The 22672-nt window shown below is 68.2% G+C and overlaps 3 protein-coding genes across 8 annotated transcripts in view; 1 reads left to right on the forward strand and 2 right to left on the reverse strand.

Annotated features, from left to right (window-relative positions):
* Window positions 1-715: 715 nt before the first annotated feature.
* Window positions 716-3199, reverse strand: LOC115640081 (DNA replication licensing factor mcm7-like; the record flags this gene model as incomplete). The annotated part of the gene is made up of 5 exons (XM_030542942.1): window positions 2977-3199; window positions 1556-1632; window positions 1240-1404; window positions 1040-1164; window positions 716-896 (listed from the first exon to the last, which is right to left on the reverse strand). Coding segments are annotated over exons 1-5 (579 nt in total), but the record flags the coding sequence as incomplete, so codon positions are not given.
* Window positions 3200-3378: 179 nt separating this feature from the next.
* AP4M1 (adaptor related protein complex 4 subunit mu 1) lies at window positions 3379-22642 on the forward strand. Of its 3 annotated transcripts, XM_030542950.1 has the most exons (17): window positions 3379-3435; window positions 4512-4577; window positions 4902-4987; window positions 5218-5324; window positions 5444-5540; window positions 5692-5802; window positions 6645-6725; window positions 7527-7589; window positions 7765-7831; window positions 7928-7981; window positions 8054-8160; window positions 9731-9822; window positions 9901-9945; window positions 10070-10120; window positions 10196-10313; window positions 10964-11110; window positions 22456-22642. In XM_030542950.1, exons 2-17 carry the CDS (start codon window positions 4520-4522, stop codon window positions 22486-22488), a joined length of 1317 nt encoding a protein of 438 aa, XP_030398810.1. In that variant the 5' UTR covers window positions 3379-3435; window positions 4512-4519; the 3' UTR covers window positions 22489-22642. The 3 variants fall into 3 exon arrangements, with proteins under 3 accessions (XP_030398810.1, XP_030398808.1, XP_030398811.1); XM_030542948.1 differs by lacking the exon at window positions 22456-22642 and having other exon boundaries at window positions 10964-11173; XM_030542951.1 differs by lacking the exons at window positions 10070-10120; window positions 22456-22642 and having other exon boundaries at window positions 10964-11173.
* The window catches only part of STAG3 (stromal antigen 3), a 33549-nt gene continuing 30673 nt past the window's right edge, over window positions 19797-22672 (reverse strand). For 3 of the 4 annotated variants that reach the window (XM_030542945.1, XM_030542944.1, XM_030542943.1), the window contains 4 exons: window positions 21501-21651; window positions 21305-21412; window positions 21137-21224; window positions 19797-20846 (listed from right to left, as the gene is read on the reverse strand). In XM_030542945.1, coding sequence (XP_030398805.1) covers window positions 20382-20846; window positions 21137-21224; window positions 21305-21412; window positions 21501-21651 — 812 coding nt within the window. In that variant the 3' untranslated portion in view covers window positions 19797-20381. The remainder of the gene's footprint in view (window positions 20847-21136; window positions 21225-21304; window positions 21413-21500; window positions 21652-22672) is intronic. The other variant, XM_030542946.1, reaches the window with a different exon arrangement.

A 22672-nucleotide genomic window follows, 5' to 3' on the forward strand; every position in this document is an offset into this window, starting at 1 on the left:
GGCGGCTAAACAGGGGACTCAGCTACTCCCCCACGCCCAGGTGGGGGGTGTGACAAAACGAGAATGTTTGTAATTATTTGATGAGGCCTCTATGTGCCTCAGTTTCCCCTGGGGGGTTACCTGGCTGCCCACTGAGGGGAAGGGGCTGAAGTTTGCTCTGAGGACGGATTGAAAGATACAGGTGTGCATGTCACCTCCTTGTCTGGGGCAGGGGGGATGCAGCCCCGTTAAGGAACTGGATGAAACAGATCCAAACCCATGTGGGGGCCAGTGAGGGAGCAGAGACCCCAGCTGGAGAAGATGGGAAGTGAGGGAGAAGTGCTGGTGCCTGCCAGACTCTGAAAACGGAGAACCCTCCAGCCTGGCGTGGGGAAAGCCCTGGGCTGACGCTTCGCCTTCCGTTCTCCGTGCTAAGCCCCAGAGTGCCCGTGCCGGGGCTGCTGCCCGGGGCACGTTGGTCCCCACCTGACGGACAAGTCTCTCCCAGGCCTCTGTCTCCAACTCACTGCCCAGAGCTCGTGGGGACACACGCGGGGGCTGCAGCCCCAGAGGTGCAGTCTCAGGAGGTGGTGAGGCTGCGTGGTTCCCCTGGAGACCCCTGAGGCTCCCCCAAGAGACCGAGCAGGCCCCGTAGCTCTGGGGACAGGGCACTCAGCCCGGTCAGCTCCCCCCGAGCTGACAGACAGACGGCAGCTCCCCCTCCCTGCCCGCTCACCGGCTGGTAGGTCTCTGCTCCACACTGGTCGCAGCTGTAGGTGGCCACCACCATCATGGGCTTGACCTCGGTGACACGGGTGACGATGCCGCGGACGGTGACCAGCTTCCCGATGCAGTCGGCCTTCACGTCCCGGATCACGCGGGCCTTGGAGCCCGAAGGGGCTTTGAAGTACAGCTCACTGTGGCAGGGGGCGGGAGGGACAGCAGGGAGTTAGCGACGAGGCAGGGAGATTAGGGGGCCAGAGGGCTGGGAGACCCAGAGGCTGAGAGGTGGGGGGAGGGAGCCAGAGAGGTCAGCGCCGCCCCAGCCCCAGACACTCACAAGCGGCGCAGCAGCTCCGGGGGGTACTGGTTCTGGGGGCTGTGCGTCTCCCCTGCGTCCCGGCCACGCTGCTCCAGCATCAGCCGGTGCTCGATGTACACATCTAGGACATCCTTGTTCACCACCTGGGGGGCGGAGAAGGGCTCCGTCAAGCATGGCTCCAGCCTCCCCTCCCGCCCCATCTCGCCAGCGCCCCTCACCTCCCGCTCCTTGTGCTGGGGCAGCAGCTCGTGCACAGCGTCGGCGAAGAGGCGGGCGTAGCGCTTGGCGTTCTCACACACGGAGTCCACCAGCTCGGGGTCCTCCTCGGCCACCTCGTCCAGGTCAACGTACAGGGCCACCTGCTCCCGGTGAGCCAGGGACACCTGGGGGGGGGGGCAGGGAGGGGTGCTGGGCTGAGCTGCTGGGCTGGGGGAGACCCACAGCTGCCTGCAGCACCCCCTGCTGGGGGGGGGGGGGGCTGGGGCAGCCGGGAGCAGTGGGGCGGGTGGGGGTGTCGTGGGGCGGGAGTCTCACCAGCTGGTCCCGATACGGGAACTCCTTGCCGAGTTCACCATCCCGGCAAAATTCCTGCAAGAAACGCTTCACCTTCTCTGTGGGGCGGGAGCGAGAGAACATCAGGCCCGGGGACCCCCCCACCCCACGCACCGATTCGTCCCCCAGCTTCCCTGCAACGACCCCCACCCTGCCACCAACCGCCCTAAACCTCCTGTCAACAGCCTGCCCCCCAGCCAGCCCCACAACCCCCTCCCTGTGCCAACCCCCAACCATCCCCCCAGAGCCCCTCCCCCCAGCCCCACCCCCAACCCCCCTAAACCTCCTGTCAACAGCCTGCCCCCCAGCCAGCCCCACAACCCCTCCCTGTACCGACCCCCACCCCTCCCCCCCAGCGCCCCTCCCCCCAGCCCCACCCCCAACCGCCCTAAACCTCCTGTCAACAGCCTGCCCCCCAGCCAGCCCCACAACCCCCTCCCTGTGCCGACCCCCAACCATCCCCCCAGCGCCCCTCCCCCCAGCCCCACCCCCAACCCCCCTAAACCTCCTGTCAACAGCCTGCCCCCCAGCCAGCCCCACAACCCCTCCCTGTACCGACCCCCACCCCTCCCCCCCAGCGCCCCTCCCCCCAGCCCCACCCCCAACCGCCCTAAATCTCCTGTCAACAGCCTGCCCCCCAGCCAGCCCCTCAACCCCCTCCCTGTACCGACCCCCACCCCTCCCCCCCAGCGCCCCTCCCCCCAGCCCCACCCCCAACCGCCCTAAACCTCCTGTCAACAGCCTGCCCCCCAGCCAGCCCCTCAACCCCTCCCTGTACCGACCCCCACCCCTCCCCCCAGCGCCCCTCCCCCCAGCCCCACCCCCAACCGCCCTAAACCTCCTGTCAACAGCCTGCCCCCCAGCCAGCCCCACAAGCCCCTCCCTGTGCCGACCCCCAGCCCCACCCCCAACCCTCCTAAATCTCCTGTCAACAGCCTGCCCCCCAGCCAGCCCCACAACCCCCTCCCCGTGCCGACCCCCCACCCCTCCCCCCAGCCCCACCCCCAACCCCCCTAAATCTCCTGTCAACAGCCTGCCCCCCAGCCAGCCCCACAACCCCCTCCCCGTGCCGACCCCCCACCCCTCCCCCCAGCCCCACCCCGGACCCAGCCCCTTCCGTGGATACCAACTTCCCCGCCCTGGTAAACAAAGCGGCACGTGGAGGCCGCGCGCGCCCGGATCCCTCCGCCCCGCCCCCCCGGCGGACGGACCCTGTTCCACCGGGCGCTGAACTCCGCCGTGACGTCACTTCCGGGGCGCCGCCGCGTCCCGCCGCGCGGGAGCCGGATCCCCCGCCCCGCCCCCTGCAGCCAATAGCAGCCCGAGCCCCGCCCCCTCCTCCGGCCCGCGGCCAATAGGATCTCGCCGGGCCCCCCCAGGCCGGCCGCGTGGGCACCACCCACCTTTCTCCGCGGTGTAGTCTCGGGGCGCCATGGCGGGGGGGTTCCTGAGTCCCAGCCGTTAGCTACGGGTCCCCGCTAGGATCCGTCCCAGGCGTTCGCGGCCCGCTGGCTACGGGTCCCCGCTAGGGTCCGTCCCAGGCGTTCGCCGCCCGTTGGCTACGGGTCCCCGCTAGGGTCCGTCCCGGCCGTTCGCGGCCCGTTGGCTACGGGTCCCCGCTAGGATCCGTCCCGACCACTACCACCCGACACCGCTCCCGACTCTCGCTGCTGCCGCGGCCGCCGCAACCAAAAGTGGCGCGAAACTAGAGCTCCCCGCCTACCACGTGCCCACTCCGGGCCAATCAATGCCCGGCACGTGACCCCCCCGGCCGCCAATCGCAGGTCGGACAGAGCGTCGGACGGAGGCCCCGCCCACGCGCCGCCGTCACGTGACAGCGCAGCGGCCCGCGCCGGGCCCAGGTTCGTGTGGAAACGGCGGGACCCCCCCCAGGCCCGCCCCCTCTTAAAGGGGCCGCGACCCCGGGGCAGGCCTGGGGGGGGTCCTGTACCGGGGGCGGGGCCCGGTGGGGGGGAGCCGGGGTAGGTTGGGGCAGGGGGGGGCCCCGGGGCGGGGTGTGGGAGTGGGGGCAGGGGGCGGAGTCACCCAGGGGAAGGGGGCGGGGCTATGGGAAGGGGGCGGGTTCTCGGGGCAGGGGCGGGGCTATGGAATGGGCGGGTCTTTGGTCAGGGGCGGGGCTATGGAATGGGGCGGGGTCTCGGGTACAGGGGCGGGGCTATGGAATGGGGGCGGGGTCTCGGGTACAGGGGCGGGGCTATGGAATGGGGGCGGGGTCTCAGGTACAGGGGCGGGGCTATTGAATTGGGCGGGGTCTCTGGTACAGGGGCGGGGCTATGGAATGGGGGCGTGGTCTTGGGTACAGGGGCGGGACTATGGAATGGAGGTGGGGTCTTGGGTCAGGGGCGGGGCTATGGAATGGGGGCGGGGTCTCGGGTACAGGGACGGGGCTATGGAATGGGGTGGGGTCTCAGGTACAGGGGCGGGGCTATGGAATGGGGCAGGGTCTCGGGTACAGGGGCGGGGCTATAGGTTGGGGGCGGGGTCTTGGGGCAGAGGCAGGGCTATGAGATGGGGCCGGGTGTCAGGGAAAAGGCAGGGCTATGGAATGGGGGCGGGGTCTCAGGTACAGGGGTGGGGCTATGGAATGGGGTGGGGTCTCAGGTACAGGGGCGGGGCTATGGAATGGGGCAGGGTCTCGGGTACAGGGGCGGGGCTATAGGTTGGGGGCGGGGTCTTGGGGCAGAGGCAGGGCTATGAGATGGGGCAGGGTTTCAGGGAAAAGGCAGGGCTATGGGATGGGGCGGGGCTACGTGTTGGGGTCAAGGTCTCGGGGCAGGGGTGCTGCTGAAGGGAGCGAGGTCTCAGGGGCGGGGCCCCAGGGGCAGGGGCGGGGCTACAGGTTCAGGGGCGTGGCTGAAGGGGCGTGGCCCCAGTTCGGGGGCAGAGTCCCGCTCACTCTCCTCCCCTTCCCCTGCAGGCCCAGTGATGCTGTCGCAGATTTTCATTCTCTCCTCCAAGGGAGACAGACTCGTCCACAAGGACTGTATCCTGCCCCTCCGGAGCCCCCCGTGTCCCCCTCCACCCCCCCGAGCTTCTCCGTGTGCCCCCCCTGCAGCCCCCCACTTGGCTCCTGACATATCCCCCTCAACCCCCCCGTGCCCCCCAACTTCTCCCCAAGGGCTGTATCCTGACCCCCTCCAACTTCCACTAAACCATCCCCCCAGGCCAGGGGTCATACCCCCCCTCTCCTCAGGGGACACTGCCCCCACACCCCCTGGGAGCCTCCTCCCCCAGAGACGTCCCGCCGAGCACCCTGCCCCGGGAGTGTCACTGCCGGGGGGGTCATTTCTCCTTAACCCACCCACAGTCCGCGGCGAGGGCAGCACCGATCTGGTGGACACTTTCTATAGGAAGATCACGGCCCTGCCCAGGGACCAGGCGCCCGTGTTCATGGTACCAGGGGGAGAGGGGCTGGAACGGCACCACAGTGGGGGGGGGTTGAGGGTCTCTCTGGTAACAGGGGAGGGGGTGTTGCTAGGGGGATTTCTCTGTGGTAACAGCAGCGGGGAGCATCTCACGGATCGCTATGGGAACAGGTGAAGGGTCTTTGGGGAAGTGGGGGCATGTCCCTGGTGGGGAAGGGGGGTCTAACTCTGCTTGTGTTCCCCCTCCCCGCCATGCAGGCGCACGAGGGGCTGCACTTCGTCCACGTGCGACACGCTGGCCTCTACTTCGTGGCCACGACGGGGCACGATGTCTCCCCTTTCACCATCATCGAGTTCCTCAACCGGTGAGGCAGGGGAGTGGGGGAAGGGATAAGCCGCAGCCCCCGGGGGGGGACCTGGTGCAGGGACTGGGGGGCAGCAGCCGGCCACACCCTCACTCCCCCGTCTCCCTCCCTTCCCACAGGCTGGTGACGCTGATCTGCGATTACTGCGGCTCCCTCAGCGAGAAAACCGTCAGCCTCAACTTCGCCCTCATCTATGAGCTGCTGGACGAGATGCTGGTGGGTGGGTGGGTGTGTGGGGGGGGGGAACTTCCCTCGGTCAGACAGCCCAGCTGGAGCACCACTGGGGGGAAGCTCGCAGCACTCCCCCCCCCTTGCTGCTCGTGGGGGTGGAGCCGGCCCCTCCCCCTCACTCTGTGCCCCCCCCCAGGACTACGGCTACGTGCAGACCACGGCGCCAGACGTGCTGCGCAACTTCATCCAGATGGAGCCCGTGCTCAGCAAACCCTTCAGCCTGCTGGACCTGGGCAGCGTCGGCCTGGTAAGCCCCCCCCCCCCCCCCGGGTCCCCTGCCCCGCCCCGGGGCCCCCCAGGACTGGGCAGCGTTGGCCTGGTGAGCCCAGCCCCGAATCCCCCCCCCCCCCAGGTCCCCTGCCCCCTGCCCCCCAGTGCCGCCCGGCCTGGGCGGCAGCGGCTTGGTGAGCCCAGCCCCGAATCCCCCGCCCCGGGGCCCCCCCAGGACTGGGCAGCGTTGGCCTGGTGAGCCCAGCCCCGAATCTCCCCCTCCAGGTCCCCTGCCCCCCCCCAGTGCTGCCCTGGCCTGGGCGGCGTCGGCCTGGTGAGCCCAGCTCCGAATCCCCCCCTCCAGGACCCCTGCCTCCCCCCCCACCCCACCCCCCAGTGCCGCCCTGGCAAGCCCAGCCCCGAATCCCCTCTCCAGGTCCCCTGCCCCCCCCCCCCCAGTGCCGCCCTGGCCTGGGTGGCATCGGCCTGGTGAGCCCAGCCTCGCATCACACACCCCCCAACATCTCCTGCCCCCCACTGTCCCCCAGGACTGGGCAGCGTCGGCCTGGTGAGAACAGTCCCTGAATCCCCGTGTCCCGTCCCCCCCAGTGCCCCCCTGGGCCTGGGCAGTAGCAGCCTGGTGAGACCAGTCCCCAAATCCCTGCCCCCCGTGTCCCCTCCCAGCCCCAGTACCCCCCAGGTTTGGTGAGCATGGCCCCCAAATCGCCCCCCGCCGACTGAAGGTCTCCCTGCTAGGGAAGGTGTTACCCTGAGGGGTCAGGCCATGGGACACCTGGTGCCCCTGACACCCCCAGGGCCTCTCCTGCCCCAGGGCTCCCTGCTGGGGCCCTGCTCTGACCCTGCCCCCTTCGGTTTCAGTTTGGAGCAGAGACGCAGCAAAGCAAAGTGGCTCCAAGCTCGGCCGCCAGCCGCCCTGTGCTACCCCCCTGTGGGGACCAGGTGAGACGCCCCCCGAGCTCCCCAACAGAGAGCTCTGCCCCTGCCTCCTGGTGTCACAGGGTCCCCGGGCGCTGCTCTGGAACTGCTCCCCACAAAGCCAGGCAGGACTCTGGGGAGCCCCCTCTCCCTTGGAGCCGACTGTCTGCAGGGCAGGAAGCTCCCATGTCTTCACCTCCTGGGTCTGAGCATTCAGCATCCTCTGCCCCTCCGTGTGCTTCCCACAGCGAGTCGCCCCAGCGGGGTCCTGGGGGGGCCACAGGGTCCTGCCCCCCCACTGCGCAGTCAGACGTGACTCTCAGCCAGCCAGTAACACAGCAGGTTTGTTAGTATCACGGCGTAGGGCAGAGCTCGTTAGCGCAGCAATCACTGACTTTCAGCCAAGTCCCCCTTGTGGGGAGGGGAGCCCAGAGCCAGGGCTGGTCCCCTCCCGCGCCCCCAGCTGGCCGAGACCGACTCGCTTCCAGCTGCCAGGTCCCTGCCCGGCCCGTTACTCCTCTTCCGTCCTGGGCCCAGCGTCAGCTGGTGGCATCCCCCTCCAGGGTCTCAGCTTACAAAGGGGGGGCAGCTGGAGCAGCCCCCGACAAGTCACACCCTTTAGACACTGGTGCAATACGAGGGAAACTGAGGCACACACAGCATTCATGTGAAACAGTAAGATTCACACAGGCTCACATACAACACAACAAGGGAAAATCCCCACTACGTCACACCAGTCCCTCCGTGGGGCGCAGGGGCACATGGATCCACTGTCCCCGCCCTGCCCGCAGCCCTCACCCGCTGCCCAACCATCTCTCCCCGCAGGGCGCCCGGAATGAGGTGTTTCTGGACGTGGTGGAGAGGCTGACGGTCGTCATCACGGCCAACGTGAGTCAGGGGCAGGATGGGGAGGGGTCCGACGCCGGAGCCCTGGGCCCCAGCACGCAATCCCCTGCCCGTGACAGACCCACAGGCTCTTAGCAGGGCCCCAGCCCCCTGGGGAAAGCTGCTACAGGCTGGGTCAGTATCGGGGACTCACCCCCATCCCCTCCTTCCCACCCAGGGCACCCCCATGAAGGCCGACATCCAGGGAGAAATCCGCCTGAAGAGCTACCTGCCCAGCTGCTCTGGTGCGTAACCTCTGCAGCCCCAGCCCTGACGTGGGCCCGCCCCACGGGGGTGTGGGGCAGCTCGCCCGTGACGCTCTCCCCTCTTTCTCCCTGCAGAGCTGCGCATCGGGCTGACGGAGGAGTTCTGCGTGGGGAAGTCGGAGCTGCGAGGTGAGTGGGCGGGCGCTGGTCTCCGCTCCGCCTGGCGGGGTGCCCTGGCTCTGACCCCCCCTCTCTCGGCAGGCTACGGCACTGCCGTCCGCGCCGACCAGTGCGCCTTCCACAGCTCCGTCAAGCTGGACGAGTTCGAGAGCAGCCGCATCCTCAAGGTCACCCCCAGCCCAGGGGAGGTGAGCCCTGGGGCCTGCCCTGACTCCCACTGCAGCCGGGCGCCAAGGGCAGGGACCGGGGGAGGCAAACCCACAGCCTGCGCCCAGGGCAGGGACCCGGGGAGGCGAACCCCACAGCCTGCGCCCGGGGCAGGGACCAGGGGAGGCGAACCCCACAGCCTGTGTCCAGGGTAGGGACCAGAGGAGGCGAACCCCACAGCCTGCGGCCGGGCGCCAGGGAACACAAACCCCACAGCCTGTGTCCAGGGTAGGGACCAGAGGAGTCGAACCCCACAGCCTGCGGCCGGGCGCCAGGGGAGGCGAACCTCACAGCCTGTGTCCAGGGTAGAGACCAGGGGAGGCGAACCCCACAGCCTGCGGCCGGGCGCCAGGGGAGGCGAACCCCACAGCCTGTGTCCAGGGTAGAGACCAGGGGAGGCGAACCACACAGCCTGCGGCCGGGCGCCAGGGGAGGCAAACCCCACAGCCTGCGGCCGGGGTAGAGACCAGGGGAGGCGAACCCCACAGCCTGCGGCCGGGCGCCAGGGAACACAAACCCCACAGCCTGTGTCCAGGGTAGAGACCAGAGGAGGCAAACCCCACAGCCTGCGGCCGGGCGCCAGGGGAGGCAAACCCCACAGCCTGCGGCCGGGCGCCAGGGGAGGCAAACCCCACAGCCTGTGTCCAGGGTAGGGACCAGGGTAGGCGAACCCCACAGCCTGTGTCCAGGGTAGGGACCGGGGGAGGCAAACCCCACAGCCTGTGCCCGGGGTAGAGACCAGGGGAGGCAAACCCCACAGCCTGTGGCCAGGTGCCAGTGGACACAAACCCCACAGCCTGTGCCCGAGGTAGAGACCAGGGGAGGCAAACCCCACAGCCTGTGGCCAGGTGCCAGTGGACACAAACCCCACAGCCTGTGCCCGGGGAGAGACCGGGGGAGGCAAACTCCACAGCCTGTGGCCAGGTGCCAGTGGACACAAACCCCACAGCCTGTGCCCGGGGTAGAGACCAGGGCAGGCAAACCCCACAGCCTGCAGCCGAGCGCCAGGGGACACAAACCCCACAGCCTGTGTCCAGGGTAGGGACCAGGGGAGGTAAACCCCACAGCCAGGGACCGGGGGAGGCAAACCCCACAGCCTGCCCCCGGGCAGGGACCAGGGGAGGCAAACCCCACAGCCCCTGCACCTGGGGCAGGGACTGTGGGGGGCGAACCCCACAGCCCCTGCACTTGGGCGCCAGGGGCAGGGACCGGGGGAGGCAAACCCTGCAGCCTGCGCCCGGGGCAGGGACCAGGGGAGCCAAAACCCACAGCCCCTGCACCCGGGGCAGGGACTGTGGGGGGCGAACCCCACAGCCTGCACTCGGGCGCCAGGGGCAGGGACCGGGGGAGGCAAACCCCGCAGCCTGCGCCCAGGGCAGGGACCGGGGGAGGCAAACCCCGCAGCCTGCGCCCGGGGCAGGGACCGGGGGGGTGAACCCCACAGCCTGCAGCTGGGCACCTGGGGCAGCAAACCCCCCAGCCTGTGGCTGGGCGCCCGGGGTAGGGACGAGGTGGCAAGCCCAGGGCCTGACCCCGCTCTGCTCTCCCCAGCTCCTGGTGATGCAGTACCAGCTGTCAGACGACATCCCCTCGGCCCTGCCCTTCCACCTCTTCCCCACGCTGGAGCGGGACCCCACGGGCAGGTGAGCGAGGGGGGCAGTGGGGCACACAATGCCCCTCGGCCCAGCCCCTCAGCCCTCACCCTTCCCATCTCCCCACAGGCTCCGCATTTACCTCAAGCTCCGCTGTGATTTGGCTCCCAAAAGGTAAGAGCCCAGGGAGCTGGGAGGCTCCTTGGGCTGGGACGGCCCCTGCCCACCCAGCAGGCTCCTAGGTTGTGGGGAGACACTGCAACCCCAGCCCCAGTTCACCACTTTCTCTTCCCTCCAGCCAGGCCCTGAACGTGCGAGTCCAGCTGCCGGTGCCGAAGGGGGTCGTCAGGTGGGTCTCCGCTCGAGTACCAGGGGCTGGATCTGGTGCCGCGGCTCCCACCCCTGACTCTCTCCTCTCCCCCAGCCTCTCCCAGGAGCTGAGCAGCCCTGAGCAGACGGCTGAGCTGCAGCCCAGCCTCAAGGCCATTCTCTGGGTGATCCCGCGCATCCAGGGGGGCTCCCAGCTCTCCGCCCTCTTCAAGGTAAAGCTGGCCTGGGGCATGGAGGGGTGGGGCAGCCCCTGCTGCGGGTGGGGGGCCACACCCCTGTGCTGGGGAGGGGAGGGATGGGGCGGGGGGCCACACCCCTGTGCTGGGGAGAGGAAGGAGAGCCCCTGCTGCAGGTGGGGGGACATATCCCTGTGCTGGAGAAGGGGGTACACCCCTGTGCTGGGGAGGAGAGGGGTGGGGAAGGGGGGCACACCCCTGTACTCAGGAGGGCAGATGAGGGGCAGGGGGGCATACACGTGTGCTGGGGAGGGTAGGAGTGGGGAAGAGGGGCACACCCCTGTACTCGGGAGGGCAGACAAGGGGGAAGGGGGCACACACGTATGCTGGGGAGGGGTGGGGAAGGCGGGCACACCACGGTACTCGGGAGGGCAGAAAAGGAGCAGAGGGACACACGTGTGCTGGGGAGGGGTGGGGCAGGGGGGGCACACCCCTGTGTTCAGGAGGGGAGGGGGCCCCTGCCCTTTGGACGGAGCACGGGCTGTAGGGGCAGGGGTGCTAAGGAGCAGGCTGGGGCTCTCCCATCTATGCTGGGGTTTGAGGGGTGACAACTCCACCCCTCAGAAGGGGGGAGCACTGTGCCATGCTCTACCCCAGACTATAACCCCCCGACTCTCTCCCTGCAGCTGGAGATCCCAGGGCTGAGCAGCTCTTCGCTGCTGGAAGTGGGGCCTGTGAACATGTCCTTCGAGCTGCCCATGCACACCTGCTCCGGCCTGCAGATCCGCTTCTTGCGCTTCACGGCCCCACAGCCTGGGCTGCCCCACCGCTGGGTGCGCTACGTGTCACACAGCGACTCCTACGTCATCCGCCTCTGAGCCCAGCCCGGCCACACCGCTGGGTGCGCTACGTGTCACACGGCGACTCCTACGTCATCCGCCTCTGAGCCCAGCCCGGCCACACCACTGGGTGCGCTACGTGTCACACAGCGACTCCTACGTCATTCGCCTCTGAGCCCGGCCCGGCCACACCGCTGGGTGCGCTACGTGTCACACGGCGACTCCTACGTCATCCGCCTCTGAGCCCGGCCCGGTCCCACCGCTGGGTGCGCTACGTGTCACACGGCGACTCCTACGTCATCCGCCTCTGAGCCCAGCCCGGTCCCACCGCTGGGTGCGCTACGTGTCACACAGCGACTCCTACGTCATCCCCCTCTGAGCCCAGCCCGGTCCCACCGCTGGGTGCGCTACGTGTCACACGGCGACTCCTACGTCATCCGCCTCTGAGCCCAGCCCGGCCACACCACTGGGTGCGCTACGTGTCACACACCGACTCCTACGTCATCCGCCTCTGAGCCCGGCCCGGCCCCACCGCTGGGTGCGCTACGTGTCACACGGCGACTCCTACGTCATCCGCCTCTGAGCCCGGCCCAGCCCCACCGCTGGGTGCGCTACGTGTCACACAGCGACTCCTACGTCATCCCCCTCTGAGCCCGGCCCGGTCCCACCGCTGGGTGCGCTACGTGTCACACGGCGACTCCTACGTCATCTCCCTCTGAGCCCGGCCCGGTCCCACCGCTGGGTGCGCTACGTGTCATACGGCGACTCCTACGTCATCCCCCTCTGAGCCCGGCCCGGCCCCACCGCTGGGTGCGCTACGTGTCACACAGCGACTCCTACGTCATCCCCCTCTGAGCCCGGCCCGGTCCCACCGCTGGGTGCGCTACGTGTCACACGGCGACTCCTACGTCATCCCCCTCTGAGCCCGGCCCGGCCCCACCGCTGGGTGCGCTACGTGTCACACGGCGACTCCTACGTCATCCGCCTCTGAGCCCGGCCCAGCCTCACCGCTGGGTGCGCTACGTGTCACACGGCGACTCCTACGTCATCCGCCTCTGAGCCCGGCCCGGCCCCACCGCTGGGTGCGCTACGTGTCACACGGCGACTCCTACGTCATCCGCCTCTGAGCCCGGCCCGGCCCCACCGCTGGGTGCGCTACGTGTCACACGGCGACTCCTACGTCATCCGCCTCTGAGCCCAGCCCGGCCCCACCGCTGGGTGCGCTACGTGTCACACAGCGACTCCTACGTCATCCCCCTCTGAGCCCAGCCCGGCCCCACCGCTGGGTGCGCTACGTGTCACACGGCGACTCCTACGTCATCCCCCTCTGAGCCCAGCCCGGTCCCACCGCTGGGTGCGCTACGTGTCACACAGCGACTCCTACGTCATCCCCCTCTGAGCCCAGCCCGGCCCCACCGCTGGGTGCGCTACGTGTCACACGGCGACTCCTACATCATCCGCCTCTGAGCCCAGCCCAGCCACACCGCTGGGTGCGCTACGTGTCACACAGCGACTCCTACGTCATTCGCCTCTGAGCCCAGCCCGGCCCCACCGCTGGCTGCGCTACGTGTCACACGGCGACTCCTACGTCATCCGCCTCTGAGCCCAGCCCGGCCACACCGCTGGGTGCGCTACGTGTCACACAGCGACTCCTACGTCATTCGCCTCTGAGCCCGGCCCGGCCCCACCACTGGGTGCGCTACGTGTCACACGGCGACTCCTACGTCATCCGCCTCTGAGCCCAGCCCGGCCCCACCGCTGGATGCGCTACGTGTCACACAGCGACTCCTACGTCATCCCCCTCTGAGCCCAGCCCGGCCCCACCGCTGGGTGCGCTACGTGTCACACGGCGACTCCTACGTCATCCCCCTCTGAGCCCAGCCCGGTCCCACCGCTGGGTGCGCTACGTGTCACACAGCGACTCCTACGTCATCCCCCTCTGAGCCCAGCCCGGCCCCACCGCTGGGTGCGCTACGTGTCATACGGCGACTCCTACATCATCCGCCTCTGAGCCCAGCCCAGCCACACCGCTGGGTGCGCTACGTGTCACACAGCGACTCCTACGTCATCCGCCTCTGAGCCCAGCCCGGCCACACCGCTGGGTGCGCTACGTGTCACACAGCGACTCCTACGTCATCCGCCTCTGAGCCCAGCCCGGCCACACCGCTGGGTGCGCTACGTGTCACACAGCGACTCCTACGTCATTCGCCTCTGAGCCCAGCCCGGTCCCACCGCTGGGTGCGCTACGTGTCACACGGCGACTCCTACGTCATCCCCCTCTGAGCCCAGCCCAGCCCCACTGCTGGGTGCGCTACGTGTCACACGGCGACTCCTACGTCATCCCCCTCTGAGCCCAGCCCGGTCCCACCGCTGGGTGCGCTACGTGTCACACGGCGACTCCTACGTCATCCGCCTCTGAGCCCAGCCCGGCCACACCGCTGGGTGCGCTACGTGTCACACGGCGACTCCTACGTCATCCCCCCCTGAGCCCGGCCCGGTCCCACCGCTGGGTGCGCTATGTGTCACACGGCGACTCCTACGTCATCCGCCTCTGAGCCTAGCCCGGTCCCACTGCTGGGTGCGCTACGTGTCACACAGCGACTCCTACGTCATCCGCCTCTGAGCCCAGCCCGGCCACACCGCTGGGTGCGCTACGTGTCACACAGTAACTTCTACGTCATCCGCCTCTGAGCCCAGCCCGGCCCCACCGCTGGGTGCGCTACGTGTCACACGGCGACTCCTACGTCATCCCCCTCTGAGCACGGCCAGGTCCCACCGCTGGGTGCGCTACGTGTCATACGGCGACTCCTACGTCATCCGCCTCTGAGCCCGGCCCGGCCCCACCGCTGGGTGCGCTACGTGTCACACGGCGACTCCTACGTCATCCCCCTCTGAGCCCAGCCCAGCCCCACTGCTGGGTGCGCTACGTGTCACACGGCGACTCCTACGTCATCCCCCTCTGAGCCCAGCCCGGTCCCACCGCTGGGTGCGCTACGTGTCACACGGCGACTCCTACGTCATCCGCCTCTGAGCCCAGCCCGGCCACACCGCTGGGTGCGCTACGTGTCACACGGCGACTCCTACGTCATCCCCCCCTGAGCCCGGCCCGGTCCCACCGCTGGGTGCGCTATGTGTCACACGGCGACTCCTACGTCATCCGCCTCTGAGCCTAGCCCGGTCCCACTGCTGGGTGCGCTACGTGTCACACAGCGACTCCTACGTCATCCGCCTCTGAGCCCAGCCCGGCCACACCGCTGGGTGCGCTACGTGTCACACAGTAACTTCTACGTCATCCGCCTCTGAGCCCAGCCCGGCCCCACCGCTGGGTGCGCTACGTGTCACACGGCGACTCCTACGTCATCCCCCTCTGAGCACGGCCAGGTCCCACCGCTGGGTGCGCTACGTGTCATACGGCGACTCCTACGTCATCCGCCTCTGAGCCCGGCCCGGCCCCACCGCTGGGTGCGCTACGTGTCACACGGCGACTCCTACGTCATCCCCCTCTGAGCCCGGCCCGGCCCCACCGCTGGGTGCGCTACGTGTCACACGGCGACTCCTACGTCATCCCCCTCTGAGCCCAGCCCGGCCCCACCGCTGGGTGCGCTACGTGTCACACGGCGACTCCTACGTCATCCCCCTCTGAGCCCGGCCCGGTCCCACCGCTGGGTGTGCTACGTGTCACACAGCGACTCCTACGTCATCCCCCTCTGAGCCCGGCCCGGTCCCACCGCTGGGTGCGCTACGTGTCACACGGCGACTCCTACGTCATCCCCCTCTGAGCCCGGCCCGGTCCCACCGCTGGGTGCGCTACGTGTCACACGGCGACTCCTACGTCATCCCCCTCTGAGCCCGGCCCGGTCCCACCGCTGGGTGCGCTACGTGTCATACGGCGACTCCTACGTCATCCGCCTCTGAGCCCAGCCCGGCCCCACCGCTGGGTGTGCTACGTGTCACACGGCGACTCCTACGTCATCCCCCTCTGAGCCCAGCCCGGTCCCACCGCTGGGTGCGCTACGTGTCACACGGCGACTCCTACGTCATCCGCCTCTGAGCCCAGCCCGGCCCCACCGCTGGGTGCGCTACGTGTCACACGGCGACTCCTACGTCATCCGCCTCTGGCGCTACGTGTCACACGGCGACTCCTACGTCATCCGCCTCTGAGCCCGGCCCGGCCCCACCGCTGGGTGCGCTACGTGTCACACGGCGACTCCTACGTCATCCGCCTCTGAGCCCAGCCCGGTCCCACCGCTGGGTGCGTTACGTGTCACACAGCGACTCCTACGTCATCCCCCTCTGAGCCCAGCCCGGCCCCACTGCTGGGTGCGCTACGTGTCACACGGCGACTCCTACGTCATCCCCCTCTGAGCCCGGCCCGACCTCACCACTGGGTGCACTACGTGTCACACGGCGACTCCTACGTCATCCCCCTCTGAGCCCGGCCCGACCTCACCGCTGGGTGCGCTACGTGTCACACGGCGACTCCTACGTCATCCGCCTCTGAGCCCGGCCCGGTCCCACCGCTGGGTGCGCTACGTGTCACACAGCGACTCCTACGTCATCCGCCTCTGAGCCCAGCCCGGTCCTACCGCTGGGTGCGCTACGTGTCACACAGCGACTCCTACGTCATCCCCCTCTGAGCCCAGCCCGGTCCCACCGCTGGGTGCGCTACGTGTCACACAGCGACTCCTACGTCATCCGCCTCTGAGCCCAGCCCGGTCCTACCGCTGGGTGCGCTACGTGTCACACAGCGACTCCTACGTCATCCGCCTCTGAGCCCGGCCCGGCCTCACCGCTGGATGCGCTACGTGTCATACGGCGACTCCTACGTCATCCCCCTCTGAGCCCAGCCCGGTCCCACCGCTGGGTGCGCTACGTGTCACACGGCGACTCCTACGTCATCCGCCTCTGAGCCCAGCCCGGTCCCACCGCTGGGTGCGTTACGTGTCACACAGCGATTCCTACGTCATCCCCCTCTGAGCCCAGCCCGGCCCCACCGCTGGGTGCGCTACGTGTCACACGGCGACTCCTACGTCATCCCCCTCTGAGCCCGGCCCGACCTCACCGCTGGGTGCGCTACGTGTCACACGGCGACTCCTACGTCATCCGCCTCTGAGCCCGGCCCGGTCCCACCGCTGGGTGCGCTACGTGTCACACAGCGACTCCTACGTCATCCGCCTCTGAGCCCAGCCCGGTCCCACCGCTGGGTGCGCTACGTGTCACACAGCGACTCCTACGTCATCCGCCTCTGAGCCCGGCCCGGCCACACCGCTGGGTGCGCTACGTGTCACACGGCGACTCCTACGTCATCCGCCTCTGAGCCCAGCCCGGTCCCACCGCTGGGTGCGCTACGTGTCACACGGCGACTCCTACGTCATCCGCCTCTGAGCCCGGCCCGGCCTCACCGCTGGATGCGCTACGTGTCATACGGCGACTCCTACGTCATCCGCCTCTGAGCCCGGCCCGGCCTCACCGCTGGATGCGCTACGTGTCATACGGCGACTCCTACGTCATCCGCCTCTGAGCCCGGCCCGGCCTCACCGCTGGGTGCGCTACGGGTCACACAGCGACTCCGTCATCCACCTCTGAGCCCGGCCCGGTCCCACCGCTGGGTGCGCTACGTGTCACACGGCGACTCCTACGTCATCCGCCTCTGAGCCCAGCCCGGTCCCACCGCTGGGTGCGCTACGTGTCACACGGCGACTCCTACGTCATCCGCCTCTGAGCCCAGCCCGGCCACACCGCTGGGTGCGCTACGTGTCACACGGCGACTCCTACGTCATCCGCCTCTGAGCCCAGGCCGGCCCCACCGCTGGGTGCGCTACGTGTCACACGGCGACTCCTACGTCATCCCCCTCTGAGCCCAGCCCGGTCCCACCGCTTGGTGCGCTACGTGTCACACAGCAACTCCTATGTCACCCCCTCTGAGCCCAGCCCGGCCACACCGCTGGGTGCGCTACGTGTCACACGGCGACTCCTACATCATCCGCCTCTGAGCCCGGCCCGGCCCCACCGCTGGGTGCGCTACGTGTCACACGGCGACTCCTACGTCATCCCCCTCTGAGCCCGGCCCGGCCCCACCGCTGGGTGCGCTACGTGTCACACAGCGACTCCTACGTCATCCCCCTCTGAGCCCGGCCCGGCCCCACCGCTGGGTGCGCTACGTGTCACACAGCGACTCCTACGTCATCCCCCTCTGAGCCCGGCCCGGCCCCACCGCTGGGTGCGCTACGTGTCACACGGCGACTCCTACGTCATCACCCTCTGAGCCCAGCCCGGTCCCACCGCTGGGTGCGCTACGTGTCACACGGCGACTCCTACGTCATCCGCCTCTGAGCCCAGCCCGGTCCCACCGCTGGGTGCGCTACGTGTCACACGGCGACTCCTACGTCATCCGCCTCTGAGCCTGGCCCGGTCCCACCGCTGGGTGCGCTACGTGTCACACGGCGACTCCTACGTCATCCCCCCGAGCCCACCCCTACTGCTGGGTGCGCTACGTGTCACACAGCGACTCCTACGTCATCCCCCTCTGAGCCCGGCCCGGTCCCACCGCTGGGTGCGCTACGTGTCACACGGCGACTCCTACGTCATCCCCCTCTGAGCCCAGCCCGGCCCCACCGCTGGGTGCGCTACGTGTCACACGGCGACTCCTACGTCATCCCCCTCTGAGCCCGGCCCGACCTCACTGCTGGGTGCACTACGTGTCACACGGCGACTCCTACGTCATCCCCCTCTGAGCCCGGCCCGACCTCACCGCTGGGTGCGCTACGTGTCACACGGCGACTCCTACGTCATCTGCCTCTGAGCCCGGCCCGGTCCCACCGCTGGGTGCGCTACGTGTCACACAGCGACTCCTACGTCATCCGCCTCTGAGCCCAGCCCGGTCCCACCGCTGGGTGCGCTACGTGTCACACAGCGACTCCTACGTCATCCGCCTCTGAGCCCGGCCCGGCCACACCGCTGGGTGCGCTACGTGTCACACGGCGACTCCTACGTCATCCGCCTCTGAGCCCAGCCCGGTCCCACCGCTGGGTGCGCTACGTGTCACACGGCGACTCCTACGTCATCCGCCTCTGAGCCCGGCCCGGCCTCACCGCTGGATGCGCTACGTGTCATACGGCGACTCCTACGTCATCCGCCTCTGAGCCCGGCCCGGCCTCACCGCTGGATGCGCTACGTGTCATACGGCGACTCCTACGTCATCCGCCTCTGAGCCCGGCCCGGCCTCACCGCTGGATGCGCTACGTGTCATACGGCGACTCCTACGTCATCCGCCTCTGAGCCCGGCCCGGCCTCACCGCTGGGTGCGCTACGGGTCACACAGCGACTCCGTCATCCACCTCTGAGCCCGGCCCGGTCCCACCGCTGGGTGCGCTACGTGTCACACGGCGACTCCTACGTCATCCGCCTCTGAGCCCAGCCCGGTCCCACCGCTGGGTGCGCTACGTGTCACACGGCGACTCCTACGTCATCCGCCTCTGAGCCCAGCCCGGCCACACCGCTGGGTGCGCTACGTGTCACACGGCGACTCCTACGTCATCCGCCTCTGAGCCCAGGCCGGCCCCACCGCTGGGTGCGCTACGTGTCACACGGCGACTCCTACGTCATCCCCCTCTGAGCCCAGCCCGGTCCCACCGCTTGGTGCGCTACGTGTCACACAGCAACTCCTATGTCACCCCCTCTGAGCCCAGCCCGGCCACACCGCTGGGTGCACTACGTGTCACACGGCGACTCCTACATCATCCGCCTCTGAGCCCGGCCCGGCCCCACCGCTGGGTGCGCTACGTGTCACACGGCGACTCCTACGTCATCCCCCTCTGAGCCCGGCCCGGCCCCACCGCTGGGTGCGCTACGTGTCACACAGCGACTCCTACGTCATCCCCCTCTGAGCCCGGCCCGGCCCCACCGCTGGGTGCGCTACGTGTCACACAGCGACTCCTACGTCATCCCCCTCTGAGCCCGGCCCGGCCCCACCGCTGGGTGCGCTACGTGTCACACGGCGACTCCTACGTCATCACCCTCTGAGCCCAGCCCGGTCCCACCGCTGGGTGCGCTACGTGTCACACGGCGACTCCTACGTCATCCGCCTCTGAGCCCAGCCCGGTCCCACCGCTGGGTGCGCTACGTGTCACACGGCGACTCCTACGTCATCCGCCTCTGAGCCTGGCCCGGTCCCACCGCTGGGTGCGCTACGTGTCACACGGCGACTCCTACGTCATCCCCCCGAGCCCACCCCTACTGCTGGGTGCGCTACGTGTCACACAGCGACTCCTACGTCATCCCCCTCTGAGCCCGGCCCGGTCCCACCGCTGGGTGCGCTACGTGTCACACGGCGACTCCTACGTCATCCCCCTCTGAGCCCAGCCCGGTCCCACCGCTGGGTGCGCTACGTGTCACACGGCGACTCCTACGTCATCCCCCTCTGAGCCCGGCCCGGTCCCACCGCTGGGTGCGCTACGTGTCACACGGCAACTCCTACGTCATCCCCCTCTGAGCCCAGCCCGGCCCCACCGCTGGGTGCAGTACGTGTCACACGGCGACTCCTACGTCATCCGCCTCTGAGCCCAGCCCGGCCCCACCGCTGGGTGTGCTACGTGTCACACGGCGACTCCTACGTCATCCCCCTCTGAGCCCGGCCCGGCCCCACCGCTGGGTGCGCTACGTGTCACACGGCGACTCCTACGTCATCCCCCTCTGAGCCCAGCCCGGTCCCACCGCTGGGTGCGCTACGTGTCACACGGCGACTCCTACGTCATCCGCCTCTGAGTCCGGCCACACTGCTGGGTGCGCTACGTGTCACTCAGCGACTCCTACGTCATCCCCCTCTGAGTCCGGCCACACTGCTGCGTGCGCTACGTGTCACACGGCGACTCCTACGTCATCCGCCTCTGAGCCCAGCCCGGTCCCACCGCTGGGTGCGCTACGTGTCACACGGCGACTCCTACGTCATCCCCCCCTGAGCCCACCCCTACTGCTGGGTGCGCTACGTGTCACACAGCGATTCGTACGTCATCCCCCTCTGAGCCCGGCCCAGCCCCACCGCTGGGTGCGCTACGTGTCACACAGCGACTCCTACGTCATCCCCCTCTGAGTCCGGCCACACTGCTTGGTGCGCTACGTGTCACACAGCGACTCCTACGTCATCCCCCTCTGAGTCCGGCCACACTGCTGGGGGCGCTACATGTCACACGGCGACTCCCACGTCCGCTGTCTGGTCACCCTCAGCAATGACTCTCTCATCCGTCTCCCCGCCCTTGTGCAGCGAGTCCTAGGGTGTCCCCTCTCCCAGGCTAATCACCTTTCCGCACACAGGGTTCTGGCAATAAAGACCTTTATTTATGGATAGAACCAACCCCGTAATGTGTGTAACAGTAGCCCGGCCCAGACCCATCGACCCAGAGTCCCCAGGGTGCTCACCCACACTGAGAACCCGGTCCTGGAGCCGGACGCAATAAAAGTGCAACAGAAGAACAGGCTGGTGTGTAATTCCCTGAGAAAGGCCACGCCCAGCGAGGGCCCCAGTCCCGGACAGGGGTGGGCTCCACCCTGCTCCAGCCACGTCAGGGATCCTGCGGGGGAGAGATTCCCAGTGAGACTTGGCTTCTCCACTGCAGCATGGCAGGTGCCCCCTCCCGCTCTCACACTTCCCTGAGCTCACCTCGATGCCAAGGATGGTGGAGTCGAAGAGGTCCCGGAGCTGCTCACCCTGGGAGCTGTGCGAGCGGCTCAGTGGCTGGAGAGGCAAACACCAGTGCCTTAGCGCCCTCTGTGCCCCCCAGCCCAGGCCCCTCCTGCCACCAGGAAGTCAGCTGGACAGCGTCCTGGCTGCAAGGCAGAGAGAGCCCCAGGGGAAGGGGTTGTGGGGGGCCAGGCCCTGGACACCCCACTGGACGCAGCTCCTATTAGGCTCATCCCCAGCCAGGCTGCATGTAAGGGGCCTGGCCCAGTCAGGCCGGGGCTCACAGGCCCTAGACACATCACCAATAGCCCTTCCCGCTGGGGCAGGGCCAAGGGCCCCCTCACCATGTCCAGGCCCTGGGCATCCTCCTCGTCGCTGGTCTCCTCCTGGATCACCATCTCCTCCTCATCCTCCTCCTCCATCAGGCTGAGCCTAGGGGACACAGGGCAGGGTTAAGGGGGCTCCGGCCCAGAGAGGGAGCGCTGCCCCTCAGGACAGTGACGACTCCTCACCGGTCCATCCTGCTGCCCAGCCCAAGTCTCGAGGTGCTCCGGGGGGCCAGGAGTTGCTGCCGCTGGCCAGGTGATTCTCGGGAGCGCTGGGAGCTGAACCAGGGCTGGCTGCAGGGGACAGGAGGGCAGCAGGGTCAGAGCAGGTTAAACCGCCCCCCATCCCGGCTGGCTCTGCCCTGCCCCCCATGGGTCTCACCTCTGCACGAAGTCCGACTCGGACCCCTCCTCCTCCTGCAGCTGCGCCGGGCTGCCCGGCTGGCGTCCCCTTTTCAGTGCCGTCGACGTGAGCATTGGGGTCTCCAGACGGCTGCTCAGCTGGAGACTGGAATCCCCTCGCTCAGACGAGTCTGCAACAGGAGAGAGACAGATGCCAGGTGATCCAGTCCTGGCCCCCAAGTCACCTCACTGTCCCCTCTCCCCTACCTGCACCCTGGGTTCCCCTACACCCCCCTGCTATCCCTGGGCTCTCCCCCACCTCCCAGCTCTGCTGGTGCCCCCCCAATCCTGACCCACAGCCCCTGCTACCCCAGCCCTGGCTCTCCACCCCCCGCCAGGTCTGCCAGTGCACCTCAATCCTGACCCGCAGCCCCCTAGGTGAATCTCGCACCAATGTGCCCGTGTCTCAGTCGAACACTGACAGCCGTCCGGCTCACTGGTGTGCTAGCACTGGCAACACAGGTGTTAGAATGGGAAGAACAGGGTTAGACTTTACAACTGGGAGCTGCTGCCTGCACTAATCTCACGTGTACCATCGGTGTCCCACACTGCATGCTTGTGTTTGGGCCTGTGACTGTGCAAGCCGCCAGCCCAGGAGAGAGACAGTCATTAGTGCTAGGGGCTGGGACAGTGCACCTGGAACTTCCCTGGGGCCTGTCAGCAAAAGGACACCGGCTTTTACCATTCTGCCCTCTGCCCCATGAAGGAGAGTCATGCAGGCTGACTCCTCCCAGCAGGTAGGGACTGAAGCCCCTAAGAAGGAGTTGATTACCCTGTTTGCACGCTGGTGGGGAAAGGTGTGTTTGTAGGTGTGACTGCCGTACCCCAGGGGGGACACAGCTTCATCACCTGAAACTTACCACTGTAACTCATCTGAGTGGCTCTCTGTCGACTTGCTTCAAGCTTGTGAGTAACTCCCTGCTTTCCTTTCCCAGGTTCACAAGCCACAAGCCCGCAGGTGGAACTGACCTGGGGGAAGGGACTGGCCCTCTGGGAGTGGCTGTAAACTGGACAATGCTGTGATGCTGCATGCGAGGGACCAGCTAGCACACAGGTAAGCCCACCTGTCCCTGAGAGGCCTGTCTGTGCCCTGAGACTGGCGCTCACACTTTGGACTAGGCACTGGAAGCAGCGTTACACCTGCTATTTCCT

The sequence above is a fragment of the Gopherus evgoodei genome, unplaced genomic scaffold, assembly GCF_007399415.2.
Source record: "Gopherus evgoodei ecotype Sinaloan lineage unplaced genomic scaffold, rGopEvg1_v1.p scaffold_196_arrow_ctg1, whole genome shotgun sequence".
In the NCBI taxonomy this organism is placed as follows: domain Eukaryota; kingdom Metazoa; phylum Chordata; order Testudines; family Testudinidae; genus Gopherus; species Gopherus evgoodei.

Excerpts from the sequence above, each read along its gene's own strand:
- AP4M1 (XM_030542948.1), top strand. The coding sequence starts at position 4,520 with ATGCTGTCGCAGATTTTCATTCTCTCCTCCAAGGGAGACAGACTCGTC. Across the intron at positions 6,726-7,526 it reads TACCCCCCTGTGGGGACCAG|GGCGCCCGGAATGAGGTGTT; the intron begins GTGAGACGCCCC and ends CTCTCCCCGCAG. Across the intron at positions 8,161-9,730 it reads TCACCCCCAGCCCAGGGGAG|CTCCTGGTGATGCAGTACCA; the intron begins GTGAGCCCTGGG and ends TGCTCTCCCCAG.